Raw genomic sequence first — 22,285 nt, 5'->3', positions numbered from 1 at the left:
ATGGGCAGTGACAGTGCTCAGGCTTGGATTCCAGGGCATGCAGGGTTGTGCGGAAAGCACTGGACTGCTTCCTGGGGTCAAGGACTGGGTTCTTGCATAGTCTAGGAGAGAGACCAGATGGAATCAAAGGGATGGAGATGGAGTGTTCTCTTGCTGACCTCAGAGCCTTTAATATTCATATTGCACAAGCCTCAATATCTACCCAAACACGTGCTTCCTGTTAAAGAACTGCTGTCCTCACAAGATTATTAAAGATTGTTCTAGTTTCTCCGACAGGTCCCATCATGCCTGAGTCCCAAGGTTCTTGTGATGGGACAGGTTAATCCTGAAGGTTTTGTGTAGAAGGCAGTGCTCCTACAGAGTGCCAGAGCTGGGAGGGTACTGCAGCGATGGGAAAACAGGCCCAAAGCAATCCAGCCGTGTTTGGAGAGAGGAGGCTGGAAGCAGACCAGCCGTATCGGCCTGGCACTGGGCTACAGTCTTATCTACAAGTGAGGAACAATTAGATAACCACATTCTCACCTAATTTTGCTCCTGACATTGGATCCCTGACTTAAAAACCTCCAGGAAGTCTCAGGAAGCTCCCATGAAACCAGATCATTAGTTAATTTGGAAGACATTGTGTCTAGAAGGGAGGGGAGGGGCCATAGTGGATCTTGAAGGTAGGTGGCTTGTGTTTTATGTGCAATATTTTAGCTTTATAATGTCATTCCTGTGAAGTTCAGAGCAACAGAGATTAGCATTCCCATTGTCCAGGTTGGGAAACTGAGGTTAGCATCGTCTGGAATGGACAGTTCTGGAGCTCATTCCCCTTCCAGGTCTTTGTGGTAAGGTTCGGAGGACCAGGACTTCTGGGGGTCTTCTCAGGCTTTGGCTGGCTGGTGAGGAGGGAAGTACTTTTGATTTTCCTGACCTTGGAATTTGGGTTTCCAGGAGCATGATGGACTCAAGAGAGGAGACCTGGTGGACAGGGAGATGACTCAGTAGGCAAAGTACTTGCTACGTAAACAAGAGGATCTGAGTTAAGATCCCCAACACTCACACAAAAACCTAGGCTTGCTGGCATGGGTCAGAGCTGGGAGAGTGGAGATGGATGGACCCTAGGCACTCGATGGCTAAGCATTATAGCCTAACTGGGGAGTGCCAGGTTCCGTGAAAGGCCCCAACTCAAAAAAAAAAAAAAAAAAAGAAAGAAAGAAACAAAGAAAGAAAGAAACAAAGAAAGAAAGAAACAAAGAAAGAAAGAAAGAAAGAAAAGAAAAGAAAAATATGGAACCAAAGATGACCTTAAATACTGGAATCTCCTGCTTCTATCTCTCCAGGCTTGGATTACAAGCCTGTGCCGCCATAACTACTTTCTAAGATACTGGAGGTGAGCCCAGGGTCTTTTCCATGCAACGTGAAAACACTACCAACTGAGCCACAGCCCCTTTTCTTTTCTTTTCTTTTCTTTTCTGTTCTTTTCTTTTCTTTCCTTTTCCTTTCCTTTCCTTTTCTCTTCCTTCCTTCTTTCCTCCTTCCTTCCTTCTTTCTTTCCTCCCTCCCCTTCCCTCTCTCCCTCCCTCTTTTCCTCTCTCCCTCTCTTCCTCCCTCCCTCTCTCCCTCCCCCTCCCTTTCTTTCCCTTTCCCCTCTCCCTCTCCTTCTTTCCTTCCTTCCCTTTCTCCCTCCCTTCCTCTCTCCCTCCTTTTTTTGCTTTCTTTGAGACAGGTCTCACAATGTAGCTCTGACTGTCCTGAAACACACTATGTAGAGCAGACTGACCCAAAACTCACATATATCTACCTGCTTCTGCCTCCTGAGTTCTGGGACTACAGGCTTATGCCACCATGCCTGCAAACTTGTTTTTACAAGTCACCATAATGACCAAGGCAGATCCTCAGGGTTTGATCTCATCCTGTTACACCTTTCCCCAACACTGTCGCTTTGAGATGAAGTTTCCCAGTGAACCACTGCCAGCACATTCTAACCACAGCAGTAACTTAAATACAAATTTCTTTTTTTACCGGCCTCAGCTTCCTTGTCTGTGAAATAGAATCCTGTGACACCTGCCTCCTGAGTGGTGTGACAGTGGCGTGGAAGGAGCAAGTTGTGAGGCTGAGTTTGAGTAATGTTGGGGTTATTACTCCCCCCTCCATGGGCTTTGGGGGACCTGTGACAGCTGGAGCTGCAGAGGAAATCCAGTCCTGAGCCCAGATGCCCTGGTGACAAAGATGAGACCATTGGAAGAGAAAGGTCTAGATGCTGGAACAATGGCTCAGATGCTAACAGCACTGTTGCTCTTGCAGAAGACCTGAGTTTGGTTCCCTGCGCAAACATGGTGGCTCACAATCAATCCTGGAACTAGCTCCAAGGGACCCGATGCTGTCCTAACTCTGTGATGGTTCCATCTGTCCCCTCCTGATAGGTCAGATGCTCCAAACACTCCAGGTTGTAGCCTGTGCATCTGCATTCCTGTCAGGAAGGATGCCTTTAGCTCAGGGGTAAGACCAGCCTGGGAAACTCAGCAAAACACTGTCTTAGAGGGCAAATGAAAATGAAGATGTACTGGGCACTTTGGAAAGAAGGTGCCCAAGAGTAAGATACGCCATGTCCTTCAGGGTCAGCCTCAGAGGAGGGGTCACCTCAGGGGCTGGGAGCCTCTGACCAGGACAGGTGGTGACTGGAAGTGGGTTTCTCTGTAGAGGAGGGAGTGGGCCCAAGTATGAATTGGAGACCTTAGACAGGCTATTCCATGTACCTGAGCCTCAGTTTCCTCCTGCGCCAAACCAAACTTAAATGGAATTAAATAAGATTAAAGAAACTAGGCATGATACATGCTTGTAATTGCACACCCAAGAGTACTAGGTAGGGGAATTATAATTTCTAGGCTAGCCTGAGCTATGTAATAAGACCTTAATTGAACAAACAACAGGAGCAAAACAGAGGTGGTGGTGTGGAGGTGCACATCTTTGGTCCCAGCACTTAAGCAGGGGTAGATAGAGCTCTGTGAGTTCTTGGCTAGCCTGGTCTACATAGTGAGTTCTAGACCAGCCAGGCCTGTCTCAAAACTACACTAAACCAAACAAACAGAAAAGAAGGTGCAAGTAGGGTCTGGGGGTGCCCCTCAGTAGTAGAGAGCCTACTTAGCATGTGCTGGGTTTGAACTCCAGCACAACAAATCAAAACACAACACAAGACAACACACCTTAGCTCAGCCCTGCAGGTACAGAGCATGTGTTCTCTCTCCTCCTTTCTCTCTCTTTGCTTCTCTTTTTCTCACCTCCCAATGTCCGTTTAAGCTCAGAGGAAGTTACGTGTTGCATGGTTTGGTTTCTGCAGTGCTGGCGAGGAACCCAGGGTCTTGCCTGCTCTACCCCTAAGCCACACTTTCGCCCAGGTCGTGGCCTCTGAACCTGAGAGGCGAGAGGCTCCTCCCACCAAGCTCTGTGTGGTCATGTATGCCTCTTGGTAAACTCACGTCTCTGTGTGTTGGGCAGTGCCCTACAGATAAAATCTTGGCGGTGAAATTTTAAAAACTATGTATGCTTTCTTGTAGTTGAAAAGTATATAGGGGAAGAATGGAACAAAAATATCAGAGGAAGGGCCATCTCATGCCCTGCCCCTGAGATGTTTCCATCCGCCCCTCCTGATGGGTCAGTGCCACTGCCCAAGGGTTTGGTCTGTGCACCTGTACCTCAGCTACTCAGAGAGGAGGATGACTTGAGCTCAGCAGGGTAAGTGTAGAGGGGACTAGTTAATCTGCTTTGAGATTCCTCTCAGTGGGTGATCCGTGCTTCTAGCCAGCTGCCAGAGTTCTCTGGATTTGTGAATGAAAGACACACACACACACTCACACACACACACACACATGGGGGGGGGAGAGAGAAGGGGAGGTTGGGCTAGCACACACACTCCCCTCTGGTGTTCCTGAACTAACGTTTTTCTAAATCCATGTTTTATCTTTGCGGCCCTGCTTCCTTCTGGGCGGCGTTCCCTTTGTACCTACATTTCAGCGTCTCACCCTCCTCTCCTTCACAGCATGGCCAGTCCTACGCCCCTCTCATAGTAGACCCTCTTCCCCTCCCTTGAGTTCCTGTCCCTCCTCTTTCACACTGCCCAGCCATTAGCTCTTTATTGGGGACAGGGACCCTCAGCATCTGGACATGCGTGTTCCCATGTGATTTTGAAAACCAAATTAAAACAAAGCATTAGAACCAATCCTCAACATGTAAGACTAGTCTGGGTAAGACTTGCAAGACCCCCATCTCTGAAAAAAGAAAGAAAGAAAGAAAGAAAACATTGCCCTCAGAAAACATGGCTGCGGAAGGCCTTGAGGATGCTCACTCCAGTGTCCAGAGTGGCTAAATCTGAGCCAGGTCAACAGAATCTCATAATGCTTCTAGCAACTGTGTGTGGCTTCTTTCCTGATGCTAATGACAGGCTTGGAGGATGTGCTAGATGTGCTCCAGTCTCCCAACCTGGACAGAACAGCAGCCCTTGGTCAGCCTGGCAAGTTCCTCAGCTTCTCAGTGCGTTGGCATTCTTACCTGTAAAATGGGCATAATCACAATGAGCCCCTATTGGGTAGTGGTGGCTGTTAGAACATCACCCAGCAGGAGCTGAACTCTGAGATGTTTCATCTCCATAGTCCTTGTCATTCTCGTCATCTTTTGCTCTGTGCCTCACCCTATTCATGTAGGGAATGGGAATCAGATTACTGAAGCAGACTGAGTCCTGCCTCCCTCATCTGGGTTCATGATCTGTGGGGATGTAAGATCCTCAGAGGAGTCCTGCCTGGAATATGAAATATAGGGGTGTGGAAGGAATGTGCTGTCATGTCAGTGACACTTAGATGCACACACACTCACAACACACATACCACACACACATATGCTACACATACACACACACTGCTCACATACACCACACATACCACACACATACACCACACATACCACACTCACACACATACACCACACACACATACACCACACACACATATACCACACACACCACACATACACTTGCACTACACAGTCACATAACACACCACACACATATATACCACATACACACTCACAACATACACACACACACACATATTCCACATAGACACCACACACTCACACATACTATATGTACATATGCCACATACCAATCACACACACACCACACACACACTGCACACACTCGAGACAGAACCACATAAACACACACACCATACACATCACACACACACATCACACGCTTGCATTGCTTCTTTATCCACAACCACTAAACATTTCCTATCAGGTGAATACATCTCTTCCTGTCCACTAGCAACGGAACACATGACTGTACCCAACTTAAAGGGATCCTGGGAAATGTAGTCTCCAGGTGGTAGTTTCCTGACCATCTAAAATCAGGCTATTGGGCCCAGTCATATCCCTCATACCCCTCTTCTGGACATTGGGATTTTCTGAGTCCCTCCCTGCAGGCACACCTCTGGTGACCCCTAGTGACTTCTCAGGAGCTCAGGAAAGCAGAGCATGGACTCAGCTCTGGTCTGGTCTTCACCAGCTTCACCCATAAACATTCTGACCTGCCTCCATGGTGGCCCGTGAGCTAGTTGGTGTCCCTGGCCACTGTTTTCAGGTGTGGTTGGTGGAATTTGAGCTCTGGAGTCCCAGCAAGACCATCGTCTCTGTGAGCCAACACTCCCTGGATATCCAACACAGCTGGATAGCAAAGCAGACCCTGCGGGATCATCGTAAGGGTCAGACCACCTTTCAAAAGATCTTTATAGTATGGAAATGAAGAGTCACAGGTCAGGGCTGATCCTGGCGGGTGTGTCACCAGTGCACAGGGACTCATGGACACATGCCCTCTGTAAAATGATTGACACAATACACATACAAGGTGGAATTTCTTTTGTTTTTGTTTTTGTTTTATTTTTGGATTTGGTTTTTTCGAGACAGGGTTTCTCTGTATATTCCTGGCTGTCCTGGAACTCACTCTATAGACCAGGCTGGCCTTGAACTCAGAAATCTGCCCGTCTCTGCCTCCCAAGTGCTGGGATTACAGGCGTGTGCCACCACTGCCCGGCCTGTAGAATTTCTTTTAAAAAATTATTTGTTGTTATGTGTTTAGGTGTTTTGTCTGCATGTATGTCCATGCACTGTGTGTCTTAGGAGTTCTACTGCTGTGCAGAGACACCAGGACCAAGGCAACTCTTATAAGGGAAAACATTTAATTGGGACTGGCTTACAGTTCAGAGGTTTAGTCCATTATGGTCATGGCAGGAAACGTGGCAGTGTGCAGGCAGACATGGTGCTGGAGAAGGAGCTGAGAGTTCTCCACCAGGATCAGCAGGCAGTAGGAAGGGAACTGTGAGACATTTGCTCCAACAAAGTCACACCCACTCCAGCAAGGCCACACCTCCTAATAGTGCCACACCCTGTGAGCGCCATTTTCTTTCAAACAACCACACTGTGCCTGCAGTGCTCTCCAAGGCTATAGTAGGATCTCATGGAACTGGAGCTTGGGCCATTGTGAGGCACCACATGGGCACTGGGGATGGATCCCAGGCTGTCGGCAAGAGTAGCTAGGCTCTTTGCTCGTTTGGTTTTGTGTTCCTTTCCTTTCCTTTCCTTTCCTTTCCTTTCCTTTCCTTTCCTTTCCTTTCCTTTCCTTTCCTTTCCTTTCCTTTCCTTTCCTTTCCTTTCCTTTCCTTTCCTTTCCTTTCCTTCCTCCTCCTCCTCCTCCTCCTCTTCCTCATCCTTCTTCTTCCTCTTCTTTTTTGAGACAGTTCACTATGTAGCTGGCCTAGAACTCCCTATGTAGACCAGGCTAGCCTTAAAGGCAAACATCTGGCCTCTGCCTCCCAGCTACTGGGTACCACCATGCCCAGCTGCATCAAGTGCTCATAGCACTGACCCATCTCTCCAACATCTGTTGTTTTTCTATCTTTACATAAATATATCTTAATTTTTTTAAATCAAAAAGTAGAGATATAAGAAGGATCAGAAGGCTAAAGCAGCAGACTTGCCATTAGTTTGAGGGTCACCTGGACTACATAGCAAACGAACAAACAGAGGCTAGTCAGATGACTCTGGGGGTAAAAATACTTGATGCCAAGCCTAAGGATATGAGTTCAAGTCCCAGGGTTGGCATGGTGGAGAGCAAATCAATTCTTGAAAGCTGTTCTCTGACCTCTGACCTCTACTCCCATGTATCCACATATGCTCACATAAGTAATAGTGTTAAAAGCAAAGAAACAAACAACAACAACAACACCACCTGCTGGGTAAGTGGCACACACCTTACATCCCAGCACTCAGGAAGCAGAGGCAAGCAGATCTCTGTGAATTGCAGGCCAACCTGGTCTACATAGCAAGACTTGCCAGGGTTATGCAGTGAGATCCTGTCTTTAAAAAACAAAATAAAACAAAATCCTAATACTAACATAAGCATCACACCTTTTAAAAGGTTTTGTTGTTGTAGCGTTTGAGAGTCTTGGCCAGGCACTGGTGGCGCACGCTTTTAATCCCAGCACTTGGGAGGCAGATGCAGGTGGATTTCTGAGTTCGAGGCCAGTCTGGTTTACAGAGTGAGTTCCAGGACAGCCAGGGCTACACAGAGAAACCCTGTGGGGGGGAGGGGGGAAGAGAGAGAGAGAGAGGGAGGGAGGGAGAGAGAGAGAGAGAGAGAGGGAGGGAGGGAGGGAGAGTCAGAGAGTCTTGTACTCTGCTTCATGGGCTGGTGTCGAGCTCCTGACCTCAAATAATGCTTCTGCCCCTAGCCTCCCAGAAAGTGGGAGGGAACTGCGGGCATTTGTCATTCTGCCCACCGAAAAGCTCGGTGTGTTCGCAGGCAGGCATGTGGAGTGGGAGGTCGGAAGACACCTTACCCGTCGGTCCTTGCCGTCTGTCCTGTCTGAGGCAAGGTGTCCATCTCTGCTGTTCACTGCTGATTGTGCTGGGCTGGCTGGTCTACCATCTAGCCGTTCTCACTCCCCCCACCCTCCTACCACAGGGCACACTAGGATTACAGAGATTCAGATTGCCTTTACACGGGCTCTAGAGACCTGAGTTCAGGCTATCAGGCTTAAGAGGCTAGTCAGCCATCTCTCCAGCCTCTAAAAGACTTTAATGTTATCAAAAGATGATCAATATCCAAATTCTCCTAAGGTATATTTGTTTGTTTTTGTTTCATTTATTTGAGACAACATAATGTTGTGTGTATCTCTGGTCTCCTCTTTTTTTCCAAATTGTTTTCCTGGACCTGGTGAGGTGGCTTAAGTGGGTAAGGGCGCCCGTTGTCAATCGTGATGATCTGAGTTTAACCCTTGAGAGGAAGAAGATGGAGGAAGAGAATCGACTCCATGAGTTGTCCTGTGGCCGCTGTACATGCATTTGAAGGCAGCATATTAAACAAACCAACAAATAAGTATGGTTTTTTGTTTTGTTTTGATTTTGGATTCGGTTTTTTGAGATAGGGTTTCTCTGTGTAGCCCTGGCTGTCCTGGAGCTCACTCTGTAGACCAGGCTGGCCTCGAACTCAGAAATCCACCTGCCTCTGCCTCTCAGAGTGCTGGGATTACAGGAGTGCGCCACCACTGCCTGGCATAAGTATGTTTTAAAAATAAAAATGTTTCCGGGAATGGTGGCACATGCTTTCAATCCTTGCACTCAGGAGGCAGAGGCAGGCAAGTTCAAAGCTAGCCTGGTCTACATGGCAAATTCTAGGTCAGCCATAACTACATGGAGAGACTCTGCCTTTAAAAATAAATCCTTATAACATCAAATGTTGAATGTTTCCCTTCCTCTCCTTATTCATTTGCCAAGCTCTCTACAGATGAAGAACACTAACTAAAGTGAAGTTAGCAACTCATTGTTCTTCCTCTAGGGAAAGAGATGGAAGCTTCGGGATCTTCTTCCCAGTCTCAAGACAGCAGTGGAGTTCACAGGGAAGCAGAAGATCTACATTGTAAGTTTGTCTCCTCAGACCCTAAACAAAGCCTCCTCAGGGCACCTCCGCAGGGGTGGGGGCTGTCCTCAAAGACCGTGCTAGGTCACGTGGCATGATGACCACGGCCAAGCTGTAGCAGAGAAGCGATTTTCCAAGCATGTGCTTGCTCCTGCCTGTTCCCCACACTTCCTAGTCGGGCAGGTCCTCAGCTGCTCCCCAGATTTCGAGAAGTTTCTGGGCAGCTGTGTTGGAAGTGGAGAGAGTCTCTAGAAGGTGGGAAGGGTCTCATGCACCAGCTGTTGAAGGGAGAGTTTAGGGCTTGATCATAAGCTGCCTGTGTGCGACTTAGAGAACCCTGTATCAGGACCTGCTCTGAGTCTGATGTCTCTGGGTGGGATAGGATAGGATGCAGGGCTTGGAAGCCTCTGCTCTAGAGTCTGTATGCAGAAGGATGTTCACCTCGGGCTGTCACTGACTCCCCCACCCCTACCCAAGGGTCTCTGAGAACCTTGATCTTACACACCTTCTATCAGCCTTGGATTTTATGGAGAGTAGTCCTCCCTCTTGGCTTGATGAGTGCTCCCTAAAGCAGCTGTACTGGTGCCAGGGATGGGGCAAGAGGCAAGAGAAACTCATCACCTTCCCTGTGTGCCTCCAGACCAAGAGACAGAGTTCCACAAGCAACATGGGAAGGCCCCGGAGAGATATAAGAGAGACAAGTCTTCCTCTTCATCTTCATCCTCCTCTTCCTCCTCTTCCTCCTCATCTTCTTCCTCCTCCTCAGGTATAGCAAACATTCTTAGGACTGAAATGTGACTTGAGGGTACAGTGCTTGCCTTGTAAATAAAGAACCCTGGGTTCCATCCCCCCACCCCCAGCAACCCCCACACACTAATAAAAATAAATTTAGTAGCGGGCAGTGCTTTAATCCCAGCATTTAGGAGGCAGAGGCAGGCAGATCTCTGAGTTCAATGCCAGCCTGGTTTACAGAGCAAGCTCCACAACAGCTAGAAAACCGGTCTCAAAAAAACAAAAAATAAAAAATAAAAATAAAATTTTAGAAAACACATAGGGCTGAGTTTATAACACCATCAAGGCTATCATTCAATGAGTGCTTATGTAAACCAGACACTCTTCCAATTACTTTGTACATAAGAACTCAACAGATTGTTCTAGGACTCCATTGAAGAAGATGTAATACTTTGTTAGTCTCATTTTATAGGCGAGGCACACAGAGACTATGTTGCCTGTGTTAAGAAGGAAGGCTCGGTAACAAACTTGAGAGTCCTTGGAGGTCTTTCAGGGACTTGGTGGTGTATGGGAACAGCCTCTCTGCCTGAAGCTTCAGGTGGAGCTTCAGCACTGGGGTCTAGTTCACATGTGGGCCCGAGCTTACAATTTTAGCTGCTGAAAGATTCCCAGGCTTGGGCTGAGGGTGTAGCTCTGCTGGTACTTGTTTAGCAGAATCCTGGGTTACATACAAAATGCAGCACAGCACAGCACAGCACAGCACAGACAACCACAACACAGAACAGCACAGCACAAACCTGGTACGGTGACACAGATCTCTAATCCTACCACCTAGGAAATAGAGGCAGGAGGATCTGAAGTGCATGGTCATCCTTAGCTAGCCTGGGCTACATGAATGAATAACTACTAAATAAAGCCAAGGATGGTGGTATACACTTGTATACACTTGTATTGCACTTGGAAAATGCAGAGACAGAAAGGTGAACAGGCTTTTCCAGACTAGCCTGGGTTACATAGGAAACCTGCCCAAAGCAAGCAAAAATAAAACAAGCAAACCATCTAAAACCCAAAGTTATGCTATGAATAAATCCTAGGCAAAGCTAATAAAGTAATGTCAGTCACTTGCTGATGGACGCTGCCCCTGGTTGATAGAAGCTGGAGTAAGTTTTATTTTATTTATGTTTTCTATATTGTTTGATATTTGGCAGTGAAGATACTTTTCCTTTCTCACTGATGTATAGGGGTAAAATATAGAAAAAAGAGAAATAGTTGGGTCTCATGACACTTGCCTGTGATTCCAGCACTCTGGAGACAGACTGCCACAAATCTGAGGCCATTCTGGTCTACATCGTGAGTTCTAGACCAGCCAGGACTACATTGTGAGACCCTGTCCCAAGAGTAAAAAGGAGAGGGAATAAAGTCACTCAAAATCTTAGTCATTAAGATAAACATACGTTTGAATGTGCTTCTCCCACACATAATAAATATTTTTTTAATTAAGGAAAATTACACAAGAGGACATGTACACTTTCTATGCAAACACCACACTGTTGTGTGTACGGGACTGGCATGGCCGTGGATTTTGATATGTGTGGCAAGTCTTAGAACCTCCTCCCCAAGTCTTAGAACTGAGGGACACCTGTACTACCAGTCAGCTCTTCCTCTGTGTCAGGTGAAATTACATGAACACTGACTTAGAAGTACAGCTCACTTGATTTCCCGGATTTTTTTTAATGAATACACAATTGACCAGGAAGTCCCCAAACATACTGAGAGAACTCATTTAGGGCCATCTTGGCTTTCCTGGGGGAACCTCCTGGCTCTGAATTCTCAGCCCACTGACTAGTCTAAGGTGTACGTGACTCAAGCTCGCTCTCCTCCGCAGGGTCCTGCTCCAGGCTAGGCAGCCTGGGGCAATGGACGATGCAGGCTATGACCTGCGGGAGCATAGGACAGACATCACCCAGCCATCACGGTGACTGACTCAAGGCAGGGAGGGCAAAGTTAGTGAAGGCTTAAGCAATATGATTAGGGGTTCTATAAGACGTGTGACATCAGCTTAACTTCATAATCAAGGAGACAAGTTGAAAAGACATTCCAGGCAAGTAGAACACATGGCAGACACCCAGGGTCATATGACGTCATGAGGACAGAGATGATATAGCATTGTGCTTGGTGGACTCCGGAAGATGGTGTGTCTTGGAACTTGGTTTCCTCAGGAAAGCCTCTCTAGGCAGCAGCAGAGGTAGGGCTCAGTCACAAAACACAGAGAGGACAGAAAGTTAGAGGCCACTGTCCTAATCCGCAGCCAGGCCGAGCTCCTTCCTCCACAGTGTGGGAACCCTGAGAATGTCCACCAGAGCCGTTGTGGTTGTGTCTCCTTCCGACTGAAGCCCTACAGCTTGTGTTTGCTCCTCACAGACAGCAGCGATGAGGACCAGCACTCCAGAGGTCCCAGGAAACACAGAAGGAAGGCCCGCAGGGACAGCTCTCCTGGTAGGCAGCAGGCTTCCCATCTTTTCTTTGCTTCCTACCTTACTGCTGAGCTTCTCGGTGGGGCCCCGTGAAGAGGTGCCTCCCAGAATTGTTCATACAGGGTGAAAGGGAAATGGCCTATTTCACACCCTACAACAGCCACAACCACCAGACAGAAGTGGGAAGCTGGGCTTTGTCTTGGTGACAGTCATGGTTGTCGGTTTTATTTGTTTTGAGGCAGAGTATCACTGTGTGGCCTTGTCTGTCCTAGAACTCTCCATGTGGACCAGGAAAGCATCTACCATGCTGTGAGTGCTTCTCTAGCTCTGATGTGATAGGTGCCAAGTCACAGAACTCAACACTGGTCTCACGTGTATTTGTAAAAAAGTCACACAGAGGGCTGCAGAGATGGCTCAGTGGTTAAGAGCACTGACTGGTCTTCCAGAGGTCCTGAGTTCAATTCCCAGCACCCACATGGTGGCTCACAACCATTTGTAATGGGAACTGATGCCCTCTTCTGGTGTGTCTAAAGACCGCTATGGTGTACTCATATACATTAAATAAATAAATAAATCTTTTAAAAATAAATTCATACAGAGAAGAAGGGGACTGTTGACATACTTAGGGGGTTAAAGGCACCTGCTGCCAAATTTGATCCCCTGAGCTAGATGCCTAGGATGCTTCCCCCCTCCCCCCTCCCCCCATCCCCCCACCCCGCACCCCCCTACCCCCGCAAAAAAAGAACATTGACTTCCAAAACTTGCTGTCCTCTGACCTCTGCATGCACGCTGTGGCATGAGCTCCATGCCCCATGCAAATAAATAAATATTACAAAAAAGAACAGTTTACAAAACAGAAAAACATAAAAATATTAATATCAATTATGATGGTGAAGTTGTGAGATATATCGATGTGTTTATTTGTGTGTTTATTGATTTTTGCTATACTGGGGTGGTACCCAGAGCTTGTTCTGCTACTGAGCTACAACCTCAACACCGCCCCTTTTAAAAACCGTATCACTTACGCGTGTGAGTGCTTTACCTGCATGTATGTATGTGTACTGTGTACATGGGTGGTGCCCATGAAGGCCAGAAAAGGTATCTGATCCCCAGGAACTGGAGTCATAGATTGTTCTGAGACAGCTTGTGGGTGGGGCTGGGGATTGAATCTGGGTCCTTCGAAAGAGTAGCCAAGTGCTCTTAAGGTTCGAGCTGTCTGTTCAGTCCTGGGAAATCACTTTTGCCTAAACGGATAAATAAATTTTGTGAGAATGTCATGGAGAGAATGGGAATTAACGAATGAATGTCTAGTACAGAGCCTGGTATGCACGAAGTGCTTAATAAATGCTGCCTATGATGCTGGGGTTGAGCCTGAGTTTTATTTTTTGAGATATAACTTGGGGGATCTGGGTGTAGCTCAATATATGAAATCTGCATAGCGTGCAGAAGTCCTGTGTTGAAGGTCCAGTACCAAAGATGATGATGGTGGTGGTGATGATGATGGTGGTGGTGGTGGTAAGGAATACAGGTTTTATGAGAGATCTGTAGAGTCACACCTTACTTACTATGTAAGTTTGGTTGAATCATTTTAATTTGTTTCCTTCATCACACACATCCCTGCACTGGGATCAGACCAGTCCTTGTACAGTAGGCTGGGCAAGCTCTCCCCCTTGTGCTGTTCCTGAGCTCTAACTGAACTGAGCCTCAGCTGCCTTGCCTGCATAGTGGGTAGGGAGCATGCATTGGTGTTTTCTCCACGCTCTTTCTATGAGAACCAAATGGAAACATCCTGTGTAAATCACCCAGGACAGCACTCTGCCCTGTAATAATTGGCAACTACTCTTTTTATATGATAATGTAAAGGTTTATTTACATGTATGTGTGTTTTGCTTACCTAAACATGTGTGTGCCACATACATGCCTGTGCCCACAGAGGCCAGAAGATGGTGTAAGGTCACCTGAAACTGGCAATTGTCTGTTGCCCTGTGGGTGCTGGAAACTGAGCTTGGGTCCTCTGGAAGAGCAGCCAATGCTCTCAGCCTCGGAGCTGTCTCTCCAGCCCCTCCCATAGCTACTCTTAACTGAGACCTACGTCCTATCAGATCTGCAGTTTCTTCTCAGGAAGGGAACATAGCAATCTCTAGGGGCACCGAGGGCAGGCTTGAGGAGCACTGCTTTGCCTTTTGGAGACTTCAGATGTAGGGAGACGAAGGCGGTCCTCAGATGCTGGATGGACTCAACCAAGGTTTGTCTTTCGCCCAGGTGCTGACCACGGGGAACTGGAGGAGCTGAAGGAGGAGCTTCAGCTCTATGGAGGTAACTGCTTATCTCCTGACCTTAGAGAAGAGAAACGTGTGGGCCGAGAGCCCAGCAGGCACACAAGGGGTAGAGTCTCATGATCCGAAGATTCCCGGGCAGATACAGATGCAATAGTGAGGCTGCAGCCATTTGGGTGGGACTTGGTCCCCTTTACCACAATTGCAATGGATCAAGGGCTGTCAGCCTTCCCTGCTGACTAAAACCCCGACTCTCAGCATGGTCTTGACTGATCACAAAAAAACAATTGGTTTTCAGTTTTGCTAGCAGAAAGATGGGTTGTGATCCATTCCACTCTCTTGAAACCTTGCACTGTTTAAGAATGGCTCAGATCCCCTGTCCTCATTTAAGAACTGTTTCCAAGAGCTCGGTATGATGGTGAGGAGACAGGGAACGCAGAGAGAAGTGTGAATGACAGAACTTCTGTCAGTAGCACAAGAAAGAACAAAGAAGGAGTCCACAGAGAGCCAGGGAGATGCACACTACCCAGTGAGAGAGATGGGACCCAGTATCCACACACTGCCCCAGCTCGGGGTAAGACCCAGGGAAACAGCAAGAACAAGGCGCACTCAGAGCACGAAGACCGTGCAGCACACATGTCTGCCTCTGGGCGCTGGCACTGTGGGTGATCTTGATGTTGTTTCTTTTGCTTATCTAGATTTATTTACTCATTTATTTTAGTTCTAGAGATCGAACTCAAGGCCGGTTTCTTTGTCGTTATTTCATTTTGGTTTGTTTTTAATATCGGCTTTACTTTAATTGTTTTAAAGATTTGTTTATTTTATGTGTATGCGTGTTTTGCCTGCATGTGTGTCTGTATGCCATTGTGCATGTGTGCAGAGGCTTCAGAGGGTGTCAGCTCTCCTAGACTTAGAGTTACAAACAGATGTGAGCTGGCATGAGGGCGGGACCTGAACCCAGGTCCTCTGAAAGAGAAACAGGAGATGCTGTTTCTCCTGCTCCCCTGATTTTCTATGTGTGTGTCTGAATGTGGGTTTATGCATAAGTGCAGTGCCAGAAGAGGCCAGAAGAGGGCAGCAGATTCCCCCGAAGCCGGAGCTCTGGAGCTTGCGGGCATCCTAGTACTACTCAGCCTTCTCTCCAGCCCGGTTCATTTTATTTTAAATAAAGAGTTCTGGCTTCCCATGCCTTGTGGTAGGGACTGACTTCCCGGGAGACGGAGCAGGATCCTTCCAGCCTGCTCCAGTCCCCGCTCAGCCTACACCCTATCAGTGCAAGTCTCCAGGTAGGCCCTACCCTCTTCCCTAGTCCCTCAGGAGGGCACCAATCATGTGTGTGCTCACTGATTCTCCTTCCATGCAGGCGCTGCTGGGGAAATGGTGCTTGCTGGGGAGTCAGGTGAGTACCCAGGAAGGGGAGGGAGCCAAGGATTCTGGAGTTCAGTGGGGTCTGAGCGTTGCCCTGGTGGAGCACTCTCAGTGGGTGCTGTCCTGGTGGAGCACTCTCAGCGGGCGCTGTCCTGGTGGAGCACTCTCAGGGGGCGTTGTCCTGGTGGAGCACTCTCAGTGGGCGCTGTCCTGGTGGAGCACTCTCGGTGGGCGCTGTCCTGGTGGAGCACTCTCAGTGGACGTTGTCCTGGTGGAGCACTCTCAGGGGGCGTTGTCCTGGTGGAGCACTCTCAGTGGGCATTGTCTTGGTGGAGCACTCTCAGTGGGCGTTGTCCTGGTGGAGCACTCTCAGTGGGCATTGTCCTGGTGGAGCACTCTCAGTGGGCATTGTCCTGGTGGAGCACTCTCAGTGGGCTCTGTCTTGGTGGAGCACTCTCAGTGGGCGTTTTCCTGGTGGAGCACTCTCAGTGGGCATTGTCCTGGTGGAGCACTCTCAGTGGGAGTTGTCCTGGTGGAGCACACTCAGTGGGTGCTGTCCTGGTGAAGCACTCTTGGTGGGCATTGTCCTGGTGGAGTACTCTCAGCGGGTGTTGCCCTGGTGGAGCACTCTCAGCGGGCGTTGTCCTGGTGGAGCACTCTCAGTGGGCGTTGTCCTGGTGGGCACTCTTGGTGGGCACTGTCCTGGTGGGCACTCTCGGTGGGCACTGTCCTGGTGGAGCACTCTCAGTGGGTGCTGTCCTGGTGGAGCACTCTCGGTGGGCGTTGTCCTGGTGGAGCACTCTCGGTGGGTGTTGTCCTGGTGGAGCACTCTCGGTGGGTGTTGTCCTGGTGGAGCACTCTTGGTGGGTGTTGTCCTGGTGGAGCACTCTCGGTGGGTGTTGTCCTGGTGGGCACTCTCAGTGGGCACTGTCCTGGTGGAGCACTCTTGGTGGGCGCTGTCCTGGTGGAGCACTCTCGGTGGGCGCTGTCCTGGTGGAGCACTCTCGGTGGGCACTGTCCTGGTGGAGCACTCTCGGTGGGCACTGTCCTGGTGGAGCACTCTCGGTGGGTGCTGTCCTGGTGGAGCATTCTTGGTGGGTGCTGTCCTGGTGGAGCACTCTCGGTGGATGTTGTCCTGGTGGAGCACTCTCAGGATCACAGCCGTGAGACATGGCAACTCGGGGCCCACTTAGGGACCTGACTGCACAAACAGATGGGACAGGGGTTGTGGGACATGGAAATGGAGGTCCAGGCAAGAGGAAGCAGATATCAACCAGTTAGGAAAGGCCCCTTGGATGCCATGGCTGGAACATCACCTAGAGAAGCGGACCTTAGTCTGTGGGTCTCAACACCTTTGGGGGACTCACATATCAGATATCCTGTATACCAGATATTTGCATTATGGTTCATAGTAATAGCAAAATTATAGTTATGAAGTAGCAATGAAATAATTTTATGATTGGAGGGTCACCACAACATGAGGAACTATTTTAAAGGGTCGCAGCGTTAGGACAGTTGAAAACTACTGTCTTAGAGCCTCTTCTAGGTCACCTGTGGCCTCTCCCCAGGGCGAAAGCACCTGGCAAGGAGCCTTGGCTGACCTGGCACTAACACTGCGTTTCTCATTTCCAGGACTCCGAAGGAGAGGCTCCGGCTCAGCGGGGGGTAAATATATATATATATATAAATATATACTTTCCAAGGACAGCAGGAAGCTGTCTGTCCAGGGGCCAGAAGGGACCACCAATGAGTGCAGTTCTGGCAGGGATGTCAACACATGCATGATTCCGAAAGAAGTCTCCATCCTGGGAGAGACGGAAGGAAGAACAGGGCTAGGCCCATGGAGGGGTGAGGAGGTCGGGGAGGTCCTGGGGACCCTGCTGCTCCTGCTGTGAGCACCCTCTCACCCACAGACGAAAACTCACTGATCAGGTCTCTAAGTGAGGAGTGGCAATCTCCAAAACACATCTTTCTGTCTTTCATTCTTAAGGAGAAGTGGAGGCCTCTCAGTTAAGACGACTGAACATAAAGAAGGACGGTAAGTGTTCGAGAGCGGCCCTTCCCTGGCTGGCTCCGATTTCTATGGACGCAAAATGGCTGATGGCTGGAATGATAGTAGCCCTAGCCTCCTCTGTCAGACGTTCCACAATCAGCAGAGTCCTTAGCTCTAATCATTTTGGTGAGGGGACAAGCAGTGGTGTCTACCTTTCCATGTAGGAACTGAAGCCCAGGGTTGGGGGCCTTAGAGCTACTGAAGGGAGTGGTCTGGGTGTGGCGTGGCCTGGGTTTGGCAACAGACCTAAGCTCCTTTCGATGTATGTGAAAGCACCGTGAGATAAAAGCTTCTCAGGCCCTGTGGCGGGACTTAGTTCCCCTGGAGAAGCAATGAGAGCTTCTAGGGCTTCCTCTGTTTCAAGCCTAGACTCCATGAGGACTTCTGGGAAGACTGGGAGGGTAGGAAAGAGAGATCTTGGGGTTTTGTTTATTTAGTTCTTTGAGACACAGCTTCTCTGTGTAGCCCTGGCTCTTGTGGAATTAGCTCTGTAGACCAGGCTGCCCTCAAACTTAGGGTCCTTTTCCTCAGTTTCCCCAGGACTGGGATTGCAGGAGTGCACCTCAGACTTCCCTTAAACTCTCTTTTATTCCCCCTGACTGAGAAATAAGGGAGACCTTGCTGTCAGTCCCCGTGACATCTCTTTAAGAAGCACCTGGAGATGCAGCCTCTTGAGTCTGAGCCTCAGAACTTCCCTCTTGGAACCTTTGCATTTTTTAAAAAATATTTATTTTATTTATGTGAGTACACTGTAGCTGTTTCCAGGCATACCAGAAGAGGGCATCAGCTCCCTTTACGGCTGTGAGCCACCATGTGGTTGCTGGGATTTGAACTCAGGATCTCTGGAAGAGCAGCCAGTGCTCTTCACCCCATCTCTCCAGCCCACCTTTGCATGTTTTAATGCTCGTGCAGCACAGTAATTCTTGAGCATGGCTGTGGGGCTGCTCTAGCTGTTCAGTCTCCTCTGGCGGGAGCTGGCTGGGATTCTCTAAGACTTAAAGGCAGGGAGGAGGGAACTGATAAACACGGAAATAAAGCCCAAGCAGAGTGGCTGTTTACTTTCCAAAAATGAAGAGAGATGGGGCTGGAACGGGGGCTCCTGGGTGCAGCTTAACCCTGGCTGGTCAGGGGCCAGTCATTTATGAAACAAGAAAGGGCTGGACTGACGGTTCAGCTGTTAAGTGGTCTTCCCCTACTTTTGTCAGAGGACCCGAGTTCAGGTCACAGCACCTATATCAGGTCCCCCACAGATGCCTGTAACTCCAGCCCCGAGGCATCCAAGTCCCCTTCAGGCATCTGTGGGTACTTTCTTGATGCACATGTACAAGCACATGCTCATGTGTGTGTGTGTGTGTGTGTGTGTGTGTGTGTGTGCGCTGGGTGTGGTGGTGCACATCTTTGATCCCAACACTATGCTGGCAGTTGGATCACCAGCCAATGTTATATAGTGAAACCCTGTCTCAATTGAATATATAAATAAATAAATAAATAAATAAATAAATAAATAAATAAATAAATAGCTAGGTATGGTAGCACATGTTCTTAATCCTAGTACTCTGGAAGCAGAGACAGGTGGATATCTGTGAAATCAAGGCCAGCTTGGTCTTTCACAGAGAGTTTCAAGTCACTGAAGGCTACATAGTAACACACACACACACACACACACACACTCACGAGGCATGGTATTGTGGCACACACCTGTAGCTCTAGTGTTCTGAAGGTTGGGAAAGAAGAATCCTAATTTGAAGGTCACCTTGGGCTGCGTAGAGACCCTGCCAGGAAAAACAGCAAAAATTAAAACAAGCCGTGGTGGCACACGCCTGTAATCCCAGCACTTGGGAGGCAGAGGCAGGCAGATTTCTAAGTTCGAGGCCAGCCTGGTCTACAGAGTGAGTTCCAGGACAGCCATGGCTACACAGAGAAACCCTGTCTCGAAAAACCAAAAAATAAAAAATAAAAAAAAATAAAAAAATAAAAAAAGAGGGTTGTGGAGAGAGAGAGAGAGAGAGAGAGAGAGAGAGAGAGAGAGAGAGAGAGCCACCATCCGCCATCCTTTCTTGCAGACGAGTTTTTCCATTTTGTCCTTCTCTGCTTTGGCATTGGAGCCTTGCTGGTGTGTTACCACTACTATTCAGGTGAGGCCTGCTGGGGACCTGGGAGGGGCTGTGTGGGAGGACAGGAGTCAACCTACAACCGTACAATGGCTGATTATTGTCTCCTGGCTGCCCTTGCAGACTGGTTCATGTCCCTCGGGGTTGGCCTGCTCACCTTCGCTTCTCTGGAGACCATTGGCATCTACTTCGGGCTGGGTAAGTAATTCTGTCAAAAAGCTACACAGCCCCGCAGGCTCCTGGCGGGGTGGCAGCTGGACTGGCCGTCATACTCTCGATTGGCTAAGAGTCACAATCTAAACTTTTTTTTTTTAAGTAAAGTCCTTATGTTTGTATTTTCTTCTTGACCGCATGAGAAGTCAAAGGGAGGTCATTGGCAAAACCTTGTGGAAAAAAAAGGAGGCAGTTCTACAAAAACAGTTTAGAGTGGCGAACACGCATAGCTCCTCAGACTCCGAAAACAAGCGAGCAGAGCCAGGCATCGAGGTCGCGGGGTTTCCTGCCCCTGTTATTACGGCCTGTGACTCGTTTTCCGTGTAATAACCGCAGCAGATCATTGACGTTAGCCTGAAATTGCATGTTAGGGCTCTGTTTGCGTGGGGTGTGCTTTGGTTCTGGGACATCGGGCAGTGAGCCTGAGCCTGGGGCCCTGGAGGGGCGGCCTCCTTACCAACATTTCCCCTTGTTTCTGAGCAGTCTACCGGATCCACAGCGTCCTCCAGGGCTTCATTCCCCTCCTTCAGAAGTTCAGGTTGCCAGGTAATGGTTCAGAACATTTCCCCATCAAAACCCTCTTTGGATTGGGGCTTTCTTCTTGGAAAAAGATCTGTCATCTATGGAAAGTCCTGGAGTCAGGAGGCTAGGGTTCAGGTTCTGCCTCTGTTCTGTGCTGAGAATGGGACCTGAGACCTGCTGCGTCCTAGGCAAGCCTCCGGCCATCTGTAGCCTCTTTGAGCCTCAGATTTCTCAATTGGAAAACTGGTATATTTCTTACTGCACAGACAGCCCATCCAGTGAGAAAGCATGCAGCGGGGTGTCAGCATTGAAGAAAAGCAAGGAACTCTGTACTCCCCAAACGCTACCTCCTCCCTGCCTGTATTAACTGAGCCTTTGAGATAGCCTGGGCTAAAATAGAGAAGTAGAGTCTCTATGAATGTGTGTGTGTGTGTGTGTGTGTGTGTGTGTGTGTGTGTGTCTGTTGCTAGGATAGAACCCAAGGCTTCACACATGCTAAGAAATTGCTCTACTGCAGAGCCATACCCCATACATGGTCTTTGACCAGCAAGTCTGGTGGCTTTGTACTTGATGGTATTGGGCCTCAGAGCCTAGAAGCCAGGAATGGTGTGTTTCTGTGCCAGAGATGGGAGTGGTAATGTTTCCACAACTGTGAAATGTGGGGACCCACAGTGCCTTCAAGAAGAATCCTTTGAGGCCATCCCTGTGATATTTGGGCATTTGAGGTAGTGGTTGGAGCAAGACTTGACTGCCTACAGAATCCAGTGTCAACTTCTGGCTTTGCCTTCTAGGGTTCAGGAGAACCAACTGAGATCCCTGCCTGATGGCCACTGAGCCAGTTCCCAATGTGACCACTGTAACCACTGCCATGCCTGAGCCCAGAAGACAGAAGGACATGCTCGAAGACACCAGGAGGCCACACCATAAAGAGCTCTTTCCTTCCATGTGGTCTGAGTGTTGGCCCCAGTGGGCAGGCGCTTGCTCTGCAGAGCAGCACACAGTCTCCATGGGAAGAGAGGAGGGACAGCGTCTGGGTCAGCCAGAGGAGCTGGGATTCCATTGCTTAGAGGGCAGCCTGAGTGCTGGGCCTGCAGGCTGGCATCTGTGGGCTTCCTCAGGCCATGCCCGTGAATGAGCTCACACTTCCTGCAGAGCCATCTTGAGACTGCATCCTAAGGCAGGGAGCTACCAGGCTGGGTCCCCAGGGGAACCTGTTACAGGTAAGACACTGGGGACCAAAGCTGTGGACCCATTACCCAGTGACCAGCCTTGTTGTCCTTGGACTCCTAAAACCCAAATAAATATTGTTCCCTGTGCTAAAAAGAGTTTACTAAATATTCCTTTAGATTTCTTCCCCCACCCTTTTTGGGTTTTTTTGTTTTGTTTCGTTTTGTTTTGTTTTTTTAATACAGGCTCTCATATAGTCCATGCTGGCCTCAAACTCTCTGTGCACCAAAACTAATGTTGAATTCCTGATGCTCCTGCCTCCATCTCCTGAATGCTGGGATCATAGGTATGTGCTACTCTGCTGGGCGCCTTGAACCGTGTGCCTCGTGCCTGGTAGGTGAGCATATTACCATCTGAGCTAA

The 22,285-nt window shown here is 48.8% G+C and overlaps 1 protein-coding gene across 3 annotated transcripts in view; it reads left to right on the top strand.

Moving 5' to 3' along the window:
- The window catches only part of Tmem40 (transmembrane protein 40), a 29,425-nt gene extending 7,406 nt beyond the window's left edge, over positions 1-22,019 (top strand). The window contains exons 2-13 of one of the 3 annotated variants that reach the window (XM_052174609.1): positions 3,537-3,714; positions 8,867-8,947; positions 9,588-9,713; positions 12,101-12,175; positions 14,416-14,469; positions 15,793-15,828; positions 17,430-17,462; positions 17,788-17,835; positions 19,914-19,985; positions 20,085-20,159; positions 20,658-20,720; positions 21,488-22,019. In XM_052174609.1, the coding sequence (XP_052030569.1) occupies positions 8,875-8,947; positions 9,588-9,713; positions 12,101-12,175; positions 14,416-14,469; positions 15,793-15,828; positions 17,430-17,462; positions 17,788-17,835; positions 19,914-19,985; positions 20,085-20,159; positions 20,658-20,720; positions 21,488-21,507 (675 nt within the window). In that variant the 5' untranslated portion in view covers positions 3,537-3,714; positions 8,867-8,874 and the 3' untranslated portion in view covers positions 21,508-22,019. The remainder of the gene's footprint in view (positions 1-3,536; positions 3,715-8,866; positions 8,948-9,587; positions 9,714-12,100; positions 12,176-14,415; positions 14,470-15,792; positions 15,829-17,429; positions 17,463-17,787; positions 17,836-19,913; positions 19,986-20,084; positions 20,160-20,657; positions 20,721-21,487) is intronic. The other 2 variants (XM_052174607.1, XM_052174610.1) reach the window with 2 other exon arrangements.
- The last annotated feature ends 266 nt before the right edge of the window (positions 22,020-22,285 follow it).

The sequence above is a fragment of the Apodemus sylvaticus genome, chromosome 2, assembly GCF_947179515.1.
Source record: "Apodemus sylvaticus chromosome 2, mApoSyl1.1, whole genome shotgun sequence".
In the NCBI taxonomy this organism is placed as follows: Eukaryota; Metazoa; Chordata; class Mammalia; order Rodentia; family Muridae; genus Apodemus; species Apodemus sylvaticus.
Note: the sequence above shows the minus strand (reverse complement) of the source record. Positions and strands in the feature narration are given on the sequence as shown.